Genomic DNA, 11,931 nt, shown 5'->3' on the forward strand with positions numbered 1-11,931 from the left:
ACCTGACTTAAAGCCAAGAGATTGAGCCCGACTGGAGTTACCACCCTGTGACTTTATTTCACATGTTTTTTCTTGAGGTAACTATGGGAACCAGATCGATGGCATGACCAAACCCATCCTACGGAGGAAGAAAGAGGGAGGGGATGGGGATGAGGAGGAGTCCGAGCTGCTCCAGAACTCAAGTGAGGATGAAGGTGGTGAGGATGGAGAGCTGGTCTCTGTTTCCTCATCTCAACCCGTGAAGCCCCTGGTCACAGACAGGTAAGCCTGCCCACCTCGCCACGGGAGTGCCCCTGCGCAGAGACGTGTCTCTCAGTTCAGACAGGGGCTGTAGGTGTTGCCATGTGTGCTGCGTGTCCGAGCTCCCACCTCCCTCTGCGGAGATGAAGTCAGAGGGCCTGGAGTCATTTTCCAAACAGACCTGGGAGCAGCAGTGGGGACCAGATCCCCATGCCCTGCAAAGGGAGATAGAATCATAGAATAGAATCATGGAACGGTTTGGGTTGGAAGGGACCTTAAAGATCATCCAGTTCCAACCCCCCTGCCATGGGCAGGGACACCTTCCACTAGACCAGGTTGCTCCAAGCCTCATCCAGCCTGGCCTTGACGATATCCAACCTGTTCCAGTGCCTCCCCACCCTCTCCGTGAAGAACTTCTTCCTGATATCTAATCTAAACCTCCTCACTTTCAATTTAAACCCCTTACCCCTTGTCCTGTCACTACAGGCCCTTGTACAAAGTCCCCCTCAGCTTCCTTGTAGGCCCCCTTCAGGTACTGGAATGAGATGACATACCATGTGTGGGTAACTTGTCTTAGACACCTTTCTTCCCCAAAAGAGCTGTCAGGGTTGGAAGGGGCTGCCCAGGGAGTGGGGAGTCCCCACCCCGGGAGGGGTTTCAGAGCCGTGTGGATGTGGGGCTCAGGGATATGGTTAGTGGGGGCTGGGCAGTGCTGGGGTAACGGTTGGACTGGATGGGCTGAGAGGTCTTCTCCAACCTAAAACTTTCTGTGATTCTGTAGTCTGCCAGCTAAACATCCATCCCATTCCCTACTATTCTGAGTACGCCTGTGGATTCTCTGATGTCCAATAAGGGCTGCATTTACCTCCCAGGCTACCCTACAAAGGAAATCCTTCATCCATCTGGCCAGATACGCACCCAAAACTCATGGCTACCTGATACCTTTAGCGCCCTTCCCCTATGGCAAATAGGGATGAAGTTAACCAGTGGATTAAAACAATTGGCGGGCACTGGAAAAAGAGGTTCACACTCGTACATAAGTTTTGTACATTTAGGGAACCTGCCTAAAAACAGGTCCTTCCCTAGGAGCTCTGCCAGGCTTGGTGGCACAACCCAGTACTGCACCTCAGGGAAGAGGGGTTGGGGCTTTGCATCTCTGCTCTCTCCAGGTGCTCGACCTGTAAGGACATCGTGGGCACCATGTGGAGACAGGCAAAGTCCGTCTCGAGATAAGGTATAGCTTTCGGCAGTGAGGGTAACTGGTGCTGGTACAAGGTGCATTTCTTCATCCCTTGGGATCGTAAAAGCTAGACAAGGTCACAGGCAGCTGCTGGAAGTTCTTGAGAATGGGTTAGGCAGGAGATTGGGGTAAAATACTTAAAATCATAGAATCATAGAATCGTTTGATTGGAAGTGTCCTTAAAGCCCACCCAGTGCCACACCCTGCCATGGGCAGGGACACCTTCCACTAGACCAGGTTGCTCCAAACCTCATCCAGCCTGGCCTTGGACACTTCCAGGGATGGGGCATCCACAACCTCTCCATCTTTCCAGTTTGCAGCGTTTTGGTCAGTCTGTCTGTCCCCATTGCTTACAGTCATTGACAGCCACGCTCTGGGGTTTAACTGAACCAGAGCTCAGGAAAATGGGTCCTACCCTGGGTCTGCCGATGCACAGTTGGTTGTCAGTGGATAAATCACTTGTTTTCTCTGCCTCAGTTTCTCCACCTGTAAAATTATGGCAAATTTCTTTTTTTTTTGCATGTGTTATTAATTGCTTTGTGCTGTGTGGGTGGCAGCCACCCTAAAATACAGACAAGATCCAGACAGCTGCAAGTGTGACTCTGTGGGTGCTTTCTGCCCCAGACAGCTAGATCAGAAAGCCCCAAACTGAACAGGATCACACACGTGTCTCAGCATGTCTGAGCTGGGCTTCAGCCACAGCCTGGATTTGAATACAAAGGACTAGCACTAAGGAAAGCTAATTGGATTTAACCTGATGAGATATGTGTAAGGTGGATTTTAACCGTGTTACACCAGTAGATAGATGTTAATAGAATTAGCTGCCTGACTTAATTCAAATGGGAAATGAAACAAACCTCAGTGAATGGATGGTATTTGAACTCCAGATAAAAGTGTCTACCTGGGTTCCCTCACTTGTTCACCAGCTCCTTGTCAAGGGAAATGTCTCCCCTGGGCTCATGCTCTCTCCCCCCTGTCTCTATCCCCTGGGTGCTGGGAGCCTCATGCTCAACCATGGGGCTCTGATGACATCTTCTGGCTGGAAATACAGGGTGCAATCCATCTCAGACCCCTCTCTCCCATGCCTGACCTCTTATATATCCATCTCCCCACCACAGCGTGGCCTTCCTGGAAGAGTTGTGGGACCAGGGATGTTCCTGGCTGCAAGCATTACAACCATGGAGCATGTCCCCTTCCTTTTCTTGCAGGAACTACTTCCACCTGCCGTACTTCGAGAAGAAGCCCTGCATCTATATCAAGAGCTGGTGGCAGGACCAGCGCCGCAGGCTGTATAATGCCAACATCATGGACAAGATTGCGGACAAGCTGGTCAATACGTGGTGGGGACGGAGGGAGGGAGACAACCTGGGGCATGGGGCACATCTCTGCATGTTCTGCAGCTCTGCAGCTTGTCACAAAACAGGGACAAAGAGTGCAGGGACCCACTAGCAAACTTGTGCCAGAAAGGGGCAATTTTCCCAGTGCTAAATGCTTCAAACCTTAGGAGCTCTTTGAATTTTCTGTGGCTCAAACCCAGGGGCCATTACTAAGGGGAGCATGAGCAGGGAGGCTTTGTCCCCTGGACTTGTGTGGCAGAGCCTCCTTAATAGTCTCAGCTAATTCCAAGGAGCCTTTGTGATGGCTCCACATTGGCAGGTCACAGCAGGATCTGCAAAGGGAGAGCCTGGCAGGTCTGGCCACAACGGTGTAGACCTTGGCCAACGAGTCCCATGGAGGGTGGTGGGGCCGTCCCCATCACCCAGAGCCATGTCCCTGCCCAAATGTATGCCAGACCTGAGCCCTGAGGTCTGGAGAAGCAGCAGATGTTTGCTATTGGTTGGACCCCAGAGGGAGACCTTGCCCCACCACCCCCTCACCGCTTCCCTCGCTTGTTGCTGCAGGAGGAAGGGCTCAACGACGTGCAGGAAATGATCAAGACGGAGAAGCCACACCCGGAGCGCCGTCTCCGAGGGGTTCTGGAGGAGCTGAGCAGTGGATGCTTGTGAGTAAAAGATGGGTGAAGGTGGCACGCTGCAGATCCCTGCTCTCTGTGGGCAGGATCACGAGCATGAGCTCATTGGCCTCATCCTCTGGTTGATGGGCAAGTGTTCGGTTACGTTGGCACAATGCCATATCAGCTTCCTTCTGGCTTGGATTGAGGGTGAGGTGGTGCTTACGCCTGCATCTCAAAGACCCCAAATCAATGGAGAAAGCTTTGGTCCTGTGGACCCACAGGCTGGTACCTGATTGGCACCTACTCCCGGTGTATGACACTCAACACTGGGTGCAACCAGGCCACTTGGTCCCAGTTGCCTTGCAGACTGCAGGAAGCCAGGACATTTCCCCCCAGTGAGGTGGTCTCATGCTGGTAGAGATCCAGCCAGCCATGGCTCCTTGGGGACAGCCCACGGGCTCCCATGGGGTCATGCTGTGACCTTTTCCCCCCCAGGCACTTTGTGACATTGGCTGACAAGGATCAGCACCACTCTTCCCGCACGAGGCTGGACCGGGAAAGACTCAAGTCATGCATGCGGGAGCTGGTAAGTGGGATTCAGACAAGCAGGGAGGAGGATTCATGAGCGGGGGTTGGACCTTGTCAATGCAATGGGGAACTTTGGGCCGTAGGAGTGCTGATTTCCAGTCCCTGTGAATTGAAAGTTTGAGGTTTATTTCTGAAGAGGAGTCCAACACCACTTGGGTCTTGTGGTGGTTTGTGCTGCTGCCTCCCCTCCACCAAATTCCGTTTTGCCTTGGAAAGAAATCCATGTGTATAGAGGAGTTACGTTGCTGTCAAAGAGCTGAGGACACCAGGAAGGAGTAATTTAGGGGAACCCTGCAGAGCACAGCTGCTCCAGGGATAGATGTGGCCTAGATATTGGGGCTAGCTGAATTACAGCAGGGTCAGCAGAAGGGGTGAGACTATCCTTAATACCAGGCTAGAAGCCACCCCAAAATGCCCTAAGCACAGCTGACACCTCTGTTCTATACACCTTCCACTGGGACAGATGTCCCTGCAGTGTCGGGAGCCCTCCCTGCATCCTGCCAAGGTTAACAAGCAGTGTCAGAGTACCATTACCAGGGTGCATGTGGGGATTAAGGCGTCTGCCTCCTCACCACCCTTTCCCAAATTCTGGGGACCTGCCTGGTGCTGCTCCTCTCCCTGTGCTCCATTCTGCTCTGGCATGCACGTGGTGGGATTAAGGTGTCTGCCACCTCATCACCCTTTCCCAAGCGCCGGGCACCTGCCTGGTGCTGCTCCCCTCCCTGTGCTCCATTCTGCTCTGGCTCACGTGCTGTCCTGGGCTCCCCTTTAACCGCAGGAGAACATGGGGCAGCAAGCCACGACTCTGCGCTCGCAGGTGAAGAAGAACACCATGAAAGACAAGCTGAAGCTGGTGCAAAACTTCCTGCAGAAACTCCGGTTCTTGGCAGACGAGGTGAGTCCCTCCACATGTAGAAACGGTGTTGGCTGGGTCAGTGCACGGTAACAACAGCGAGGGAGGGAGGGAGGGAGACCCCTCTGCGAACCCTGCAGACAGGAGAGCTCCCTGGTAGCACAGGTCTTGTGTAAGAATCCACCCCAAGCCTACCTCCATGCCTCCCAAATATTTTCCAAATACCTGCAAAATAGGGTTTTTTTCTTTTTTTTCCTTCAGAAAATTACACCCTTCCTCAGATATCTTTGCAGTTTCAGATGGGGTCAGCCATTGGGGGTTACTGGCTCTCGTGGGAGCGATAGTTGTTGCACCTCCTGTTCTCATTTCCCATGGCAGGCTCCCAGCCTCAGCTTTGTGACAGCAAGGCCTTCCTTGGCTTTGGCTCACCTCAGCAGAACATAAACCAGACTGTAAGGTGTGATGGGACCTGTCCAGACAGGGAACCTCTTCCATAGTAAGGAATGAAGGTATTGCCCCCAGCCTACAGTCCCCATGGTCACTGTATGAAAAAGGAAAACCGTTAGTCTTCTAATCCACTTTTTTTAAAAACCAGAACAAATGTAAACCCCAGTTTCTTTCCTGGAGGTTTCACCCTGCTGAGCTGAGCTCTGAGCAGACAAGTTTCTGCAGTGAGAGGCTCAAAACCAGTTCTATGGTCCTAATGCAGCAATAGGTACATCCATCTCCTCGGGCACCTGTGGAAGTTGTCTTCAGAAGGTCTCCAGCCCCACTGGTGCCTCAGTGGGCAGAAAGAGCTGAGACACTGACAGGGCTCTTTGCTGGTATCCACAGCCCCAGCACACGATTCCTGACATCTTCATCTGGATGATGAGCAACAACAAGCGCATTGCCTACGCCCGCATCCCTTCCAAGGATATCCTCTACTCCATTGTGGATGAGGAGATGGGCAAGGACTGCGCCAAAGTGAAGACCATCTTCCTCAAGGTGCCAGTCTGTCTTTCCTGGGGGAACTACAGCCAAGAGGAGGGAGGTGGAAGAAGGACAGAGAGGGAGGATGGGAGATGAAGATGAGAGTGCTGTGTACCCAGTTTTGCTGGGGCTAGAATTCTAGGCAAACAGACCCATCCTCTAATGGTAGGGTGGAAGTCTCCTGCTAGGAAGTGTGAACCACTGGTCTTACCCAGTCTGGTGAGTAAAAAAGTGTTGGGAAGGAGAGAGATTTGATCCAGCTGGCCACAAAAGAGGATGCTAGCTTAGAAAGAGGAAGCCAACATGGTGGGAAGAAGATAATGTATGAGCCAGAGTAGTGTCATGATCCAAAATGTTGAGGGCTGGGTCCCTGGTTTTAAGGGGCAGCAGTTCAAATGGTGCCCCAGGAGTTGAATGCTGCAAGAGGTGGTCTGCCCATCTCTAAGGCCTTCCCTATATCCACACAAACTCTTCCATCTTTGTGCCCAGCTACCTGGGAAGAGGGGCTTTGGACCCGCGGGCTGGACAGTGCAGGCCAAGATGGAGATGTACTTGTGGCTGGGCCTCAACAAACAGCGCAAAGACTTCTTGAGTGGCCTGCCCTGTGGCTTTGAGGAGAAGAAGACAGCCAGAGGCCAAAACCTGCCGTCCTTTCCACCCATCAGCCTCCTTTACACCAGTAAGAGCTTCCTGCCTGCAGTGGGTCTGGGGACAGGACATGGAGAGGGCAGGAGGGAGCCTGCCTGGACACCCCTTGGGCCAAGGGCTTCCAGGAGCTAAGGGGGAAATAATTCCAGTTGTCCCAGCCTGAGGTCCCACACTGCTCCCATGGGGAGCTGGACTGTGGGAACTGTGCACCCTCTTCCCTACCCCATTCATAGCTGTCATTCTGCACATGGGGAGCATGATGCCGAGGAAGTCCGTATCCATCTGGGACTCATACTTTGAGCCTGTCTCCTTCATCAGTGCTGGACCTGTGGAAAAGCCCCTGAGACCCCGCTCTGCAGGCTGAGACCACGGTTACGTATCAAGCTGTCTCATTTCTCTCTTGCAGAGAAGCAGGTTTTCCAGCTGCGAGCCCACATGTACCAAGCCAGGAGTTTATTTGCAGCCGACAGCAGTGGCCTTTCGGACCCTTTTGCACGAGTCTTCTTCATCTCCCAGAGCCAATGCACTGAGGTAAATGGCATCTCCTGATCTGGAGGGATGGGATGGGCTCTGATGTTGCATGTCCCATCAGCCCTCCATCATGCTCCCCTGCCACACGTCTCATGACTGCTAGTTAATCAAGGATTAGGCTGATTGTGGGGTCCTGCTGTGGGAAAGCAGCCTCAGCACCGAGGCTTGAGCATCTCCAGGAGCCTGTTCCCCAGGGACACTTTCACGACATAGAATCACAGAACAGTTTGGGTGGGAAGGGACCTCACAGCCCCCCCAGTGCCACCCCTGCCATGGGCAGGGACACCTTCCACTAGACCAGGTTGCTCCAAGCCTCATCCAGCCTGGCCTTGGATACTTCCAGGGATGGGGCATCCACAGCTTCTCTGGGCAACCTGTTTCAGTGCCTCCCACCCTCTGCGGGAAGAATTCCTTCCTGATGTCCAATCTCAATCTCCCTCTTTCTGTTTAAACTCATTACCCCTTGTCCAGTCACTCGCTGCCCTTGGGAAAAATCCCTCCCAGCTTTCTTGTAGCCCCCCCCAGGCACTGGAAGGTGTTGTCCCCCTGCACCAGCACTCACTATTCCACATCCCTTTGGCTGCAATTCACCTGCTTGGCTAGGAGATACTGGAGCATGTGGATGTGGAGCATGTGTCTTCCTTTCCCATGCTGAGGGCTGCCAAGCTTTAGCAAGCCTGGTGGGTACTGGGAATAATTTCTGCTTGGCTGCTGTTGTTGCTTTTTTGGTTTGGTGTTTTTGGTTTTTTTTTTTCTCAGAAGGGTCCTTGGATGACACCCCATGGATCACTGGTCCAACCAAACATGCAGCAACCCACTAGTGCTGCCAGGCACTGGACCTGCAGCCTGACACACGTCTGAGACAGGCCAGGGATGTCCTCATTCTCATAGAATCATAGAATCATAGAACGGTTTGGGTTGGAAGGGACCTTAAAGATCATCCAGTTCCAACCCCCCTGCCATGGGCAGGGACACCTTCCACTAGACCAGGTAGCTCAAAGCCACATCCAGCCTGGCCTTGAAGACATCCAGGGATGGGGCATCCACAACATCTCTGGGCAACCTGTTCCAGTGCCTCACCACCCTCTCTGTGAAGAATTTCTTCCTGACATCTAATCTAAACCTCCCTGATTTCAATTTATACTCATTACCCCTTGTCCTATCACTACAGGCTCTTGTACAAAGTCCTCTCCCAGCACCCTTGTAGCCCCTTCAGATACTGGAAAGCTGCAATGAGGTCTCCTCGGAGCCTCCTCTTCTCCAGGCTGAACAAGCCCAGTTCTCGTAGCCTTTCGTCATAGGAGAGGTGCTCCAGCCCTCTGATCATCTTGTTGGCCCTCCTCTGGACTCGCTTTGAGTGGTCAATATCCTTCTGATATTCTCCAGAACTCATCCCCGTGGCTGCCCTTCCACAGGCCAATGTCCCACCCTGATTTTACAGAAAGTAGATGGTTAATCAGAGCAAATAGAAACATCAAAGCGAGGGGTGAACACTGTGAGCTGCGAGGGTCAGGATCTGCAGAGCATTGCAGACCTTTAATTCCCCCTCGTTCAGATCAGGCATCAGATCCTGCTGTGGATCTGTCCCATCTCCTGCCCATCAGCTCTGCACAGCATTGGCTGCCTTTACCCCAGGATCCAATAAACAGCTGCAAACCAAAGCGCTGCATGGGGAGGACATCAACACCCAGTCGACTGCAGCCAGCTGCAGTGTGCACGTCTGTAGCACATCTCTCTCTCTTAGTAAACAGCGAAGACGAAAGGACCCCCAAGGGGTACAGTGCTGCTCATCTATTTTAACCACACACCTTAGGAAAAGGCACACTGAACCTTAAAAACATTGCTCTCTTTCCGCTGATTATGAAGAAAACCTGGGGTGACTATTCTACAAATAACAGTCTTTGCATTGTCCTCACTGCCCAAGATAAATATATTCAAATCATCGCACACCCCAGCACCGATAATATCCTGTTGCAGGAAAACTGAGACCAGCGCCCTGTCTGCTGCCCTTGCACAGGACATTATTCCCTGCCTGGAATGGTAAGGCCCTTTCGCATTCTTCCAGGTTCTCAATGAGACCCTTTGCCCGACCTGGGACCAGCTGCTGGTCTTCGACAACGTGGAGCTGTATGGAGAAGCTCATGAGATGCGGGATGACCCTCCCATAATTGTCATCGAGATCTATGACCAGGACACAGTGGTAAGATGAACCCCAGCAGAGGAAAATGATGCTGCAATCATTCCTGAGTCAGAGGCAAGGCAGAGGATGTGAGGAGCAGCTCTTCTCCTGACCCTTGGAAGATGGTCCACCCCCATCTCCCATACCATGAGCAGCCCTTGCTGCTCATTAGATCTCAGGTTCAACTTAATGATGACCTATTTTTGGAGAGTGAAGGAAGAGCTTTTGTGAGGCTGGAGGCAAAGAGGCCTCGGTCTTTCCCTTTAGAAAAGCTGCTCAGCCCTGGGCTCCTTGCTCTCCCAGCCCTAGGCCACCTCCTGCACCTAGTTTGAAGAAGCCAGGCCTAAAAGCTGTGACTTTGGTGTCCCAGGCCCAGTGGACTGGTCCTGCCCTGACCATGATGTGGAGATCTGTGGGGCTAACCTGGGAGACCTCACCTTGGGTCAACAAATCCAAGTGTTTGGGTTTGTTCACCTCTCCAGGGCAAAGCTGACTTCATGGGCCGCACATTCGCCAAGCCAGTGGTGAAGATGTCGGATGAGCACTACTGCCCACCGCGCTTCCCCCCGCAGCTGGAATACTACCAGATCTACCGGGGCAACTCCACAGCCGGGGACCTGCTGGCTGCCTTCGAACTACTCCAGGTACCAGCTGCCCAAAGCCATCCCCAGACCGAGGGAGGGAAAGGATGGGATGGAGGGTTCCAATGCAGCGGGGCTTAACCATGCTTATGTATCTTGGGTGCTGCAAAGAGCAGGTAGTTCATCCGTCCTGGAAAAACTAGAAAGGTCTATCACAGCTACTAACCCAGTGAGAGGGCAGCTCCTGCCCAGTTATACTGGTCAAGATGATGTGCAGTGAGTCCCAGGCATCCTGCTGGAGAGGACACCCTTTATGTTAGCACAAACTCTGCATCATCACTGGGATACGGGAGATGCCAATGGGAGTCCTGGTGCTCTTGGAGACATCGATTTAGAAGGTCTCAGGAAAAAGGGGTGTGAATTCAGAGCATCATCCCAAGAGTGATGAAATTTTAACCTCGTAGACTGTGGAGGTAGCAGAGTTAAACTCCTGCTTTTGTGCCTCCTTTCCCATATGGTGAAGTTGTATTTGTATGGATGTGTCTCAGCAGTATCCTGGTGTGCGGGGGGGAGCATGAGGCGTCCCCTCTGAAAAGAGAGAGCCCCCAGCAAACTCAGTGCTGTGCCAGTGGGGTTCGGATGTGGAGGGACTGACCTCTGGTGCAGCTGAGTACCAGCCAGGGGTGGTGGTCCCAAGGCTGGACTGGCGTCTGTGCATGCTGGGAGCAGGCACCACCTGGGGAGGTGGATCCTCCACCTCTGCATCCCTCTATTTCAAAGGACACCAGCTAGGGGCGGTGGTCCCAAGGCTGGACTGGTGTCTGTGCATGCTGGGAGCAGGCAGCACCTGGGGAGGTGGATCCTCCGCCTCTGCATCCCTCTATTTCAAAGGAGACTTGGCTTTCCATGCTTGTCTGTCTGCAACGACCTCGATGCCCTATGAGGAGGGTGAGACTGGGGCAGCCTTGCCGGCTGCTGCTGAGCCTGGGGTCCCACTCCCCAGGGTGCTTCTCCTGTCTCCTTTTCTTGCCAGGGCAGGTGCTCATCCAAGACCTTTTCTTCCCCCCGGGCTTTCCTTGCAGTAGGGTGGTTTATGGACTGGCTCAAATGGGATATTTGATCTCCCTCATGCCTTGGGTTGAAAACAGGACCTTAAACCTGAACCAGGGCTGAGCTCTTGGACCATTTCTGCAGCTCTTCACACCCACCCCAGGCAGATGCAACTCCTGGCAGGAGGAAAAGGAGCAGCCCTGGGGTCAGGATGCATTGGTGGGCTGAGAAGTGTGCTTTGCTGCTGGGTCTGTCCTGTGTGGAAGCACCTTCTGCTCACATGCGTGCCTTTTCCCAAAGTACCTGCGTGGTACCATCAGCTGGATGCTCAGCACCCCTTGGTGCTCCCGCACCTTCTGAGATGACACAGCCCCAGTTCATGGGACCAAGGTGTGCCAGTTACAGCCGAGACAGGCAAAAATCTGCTTCCCAGCAGCTGGGCTCAGAGGAACAGATCCTAATCCACACTGCATCTCTTCCAGATTGGCCCTGGGGGCAAGTCAGACCTCCCCCCAATTGATGGCCCCACAGACATGGACCGGGGCCCCATCCTGCCGGTGCCACTGGGGATTCGGCCAGTGCTGAGTAGATACAGAGTGGAGGTAAGTGCCTTGGAGCACTGAATTTTACTGCTCAGCATTGTGTGGGGTGAGAGAGCCTCTCCATGAGTGTTTGAAGGTCAGGAGGGATCGTTGAGGTTCTGATGATTAGCTCTGCACCAAGACCAGATGTCTGTACCACGTGCGTCCATCTGTACTGGCCACACAGGGAGCGAGGCTTCAGCGGCACTAAAACAACAGAGAACTGGATCGCTCCTTGTTGTCTTAAATGTGGGCACCAGGGCAAGTCCAGACCCCTGCGGGAAATGGCACTTGTGCCCTGCATTTATGTCAGCCCATTGCAGATACACATGTCCATACGTCTCCCCCCGGAGCAGTCCCGTAGGTGAGGTGAGCTGCATCCCACCAACCCCAGGCATCAAGGGTGGGATGACTCGCGTGAGTCTGTAGATACCTAAAGGGTGATGTATCCAATCAGGGTCCCTCTCCCTTGGTTATCATAGAATCATGGAATCGTTTACATTGGAAAAGACCT

At 53.2% G+C, this 11,931-nt stretch overlaps 1 protein-coding gene across 1 annotated transcript; it reads left to right on the plus strand.

The window, feature by feature from the left end:
* Window positions 1-77: 77 nt before the first annotated feature.
* Window positions 78-11,438, plus strand: LOC104505304 (otoferlin-like; the record flags this gene model as incomplete). The annotated part of the gene is made up of 11 exons (XM_010151970.1): window positions 78-261; window positions 2,689-2,809; window positions 3,382-3,482; window positions 3,930-4,020; window positions 4,801-4,917; window positions 5,710-5,862; window positions 6,337-6,526; window positions 6,902-7,026; window positions 9,092-9,226; window positions 9,688-9,849; window positions 11,319-11,438. Coding segments are annotated over 11 exons (1,499 nt in total), but the record flags the coding sequence as incomplete, so codon positions are not given.
* Window positions 11,439-11,931: the final 493 nt, after the last annotated feature.

The sequence above is a fragment of the Eurypyga helias genome, unplaced genomic scaffold, assembly GCF_000690775.1.
Source record: "Eurypyga helias isolate BGI_N326 unplaced genomic scaffold, ASM69077v1 scaffold5220, whole genome shotgun sequence".
Lineage (NCBI taxonomy): Eukaryota > Metazoa > Chordata > Aves > Eurypygiformes > Eurypygidae > Eurypyga > Eurypyga helias.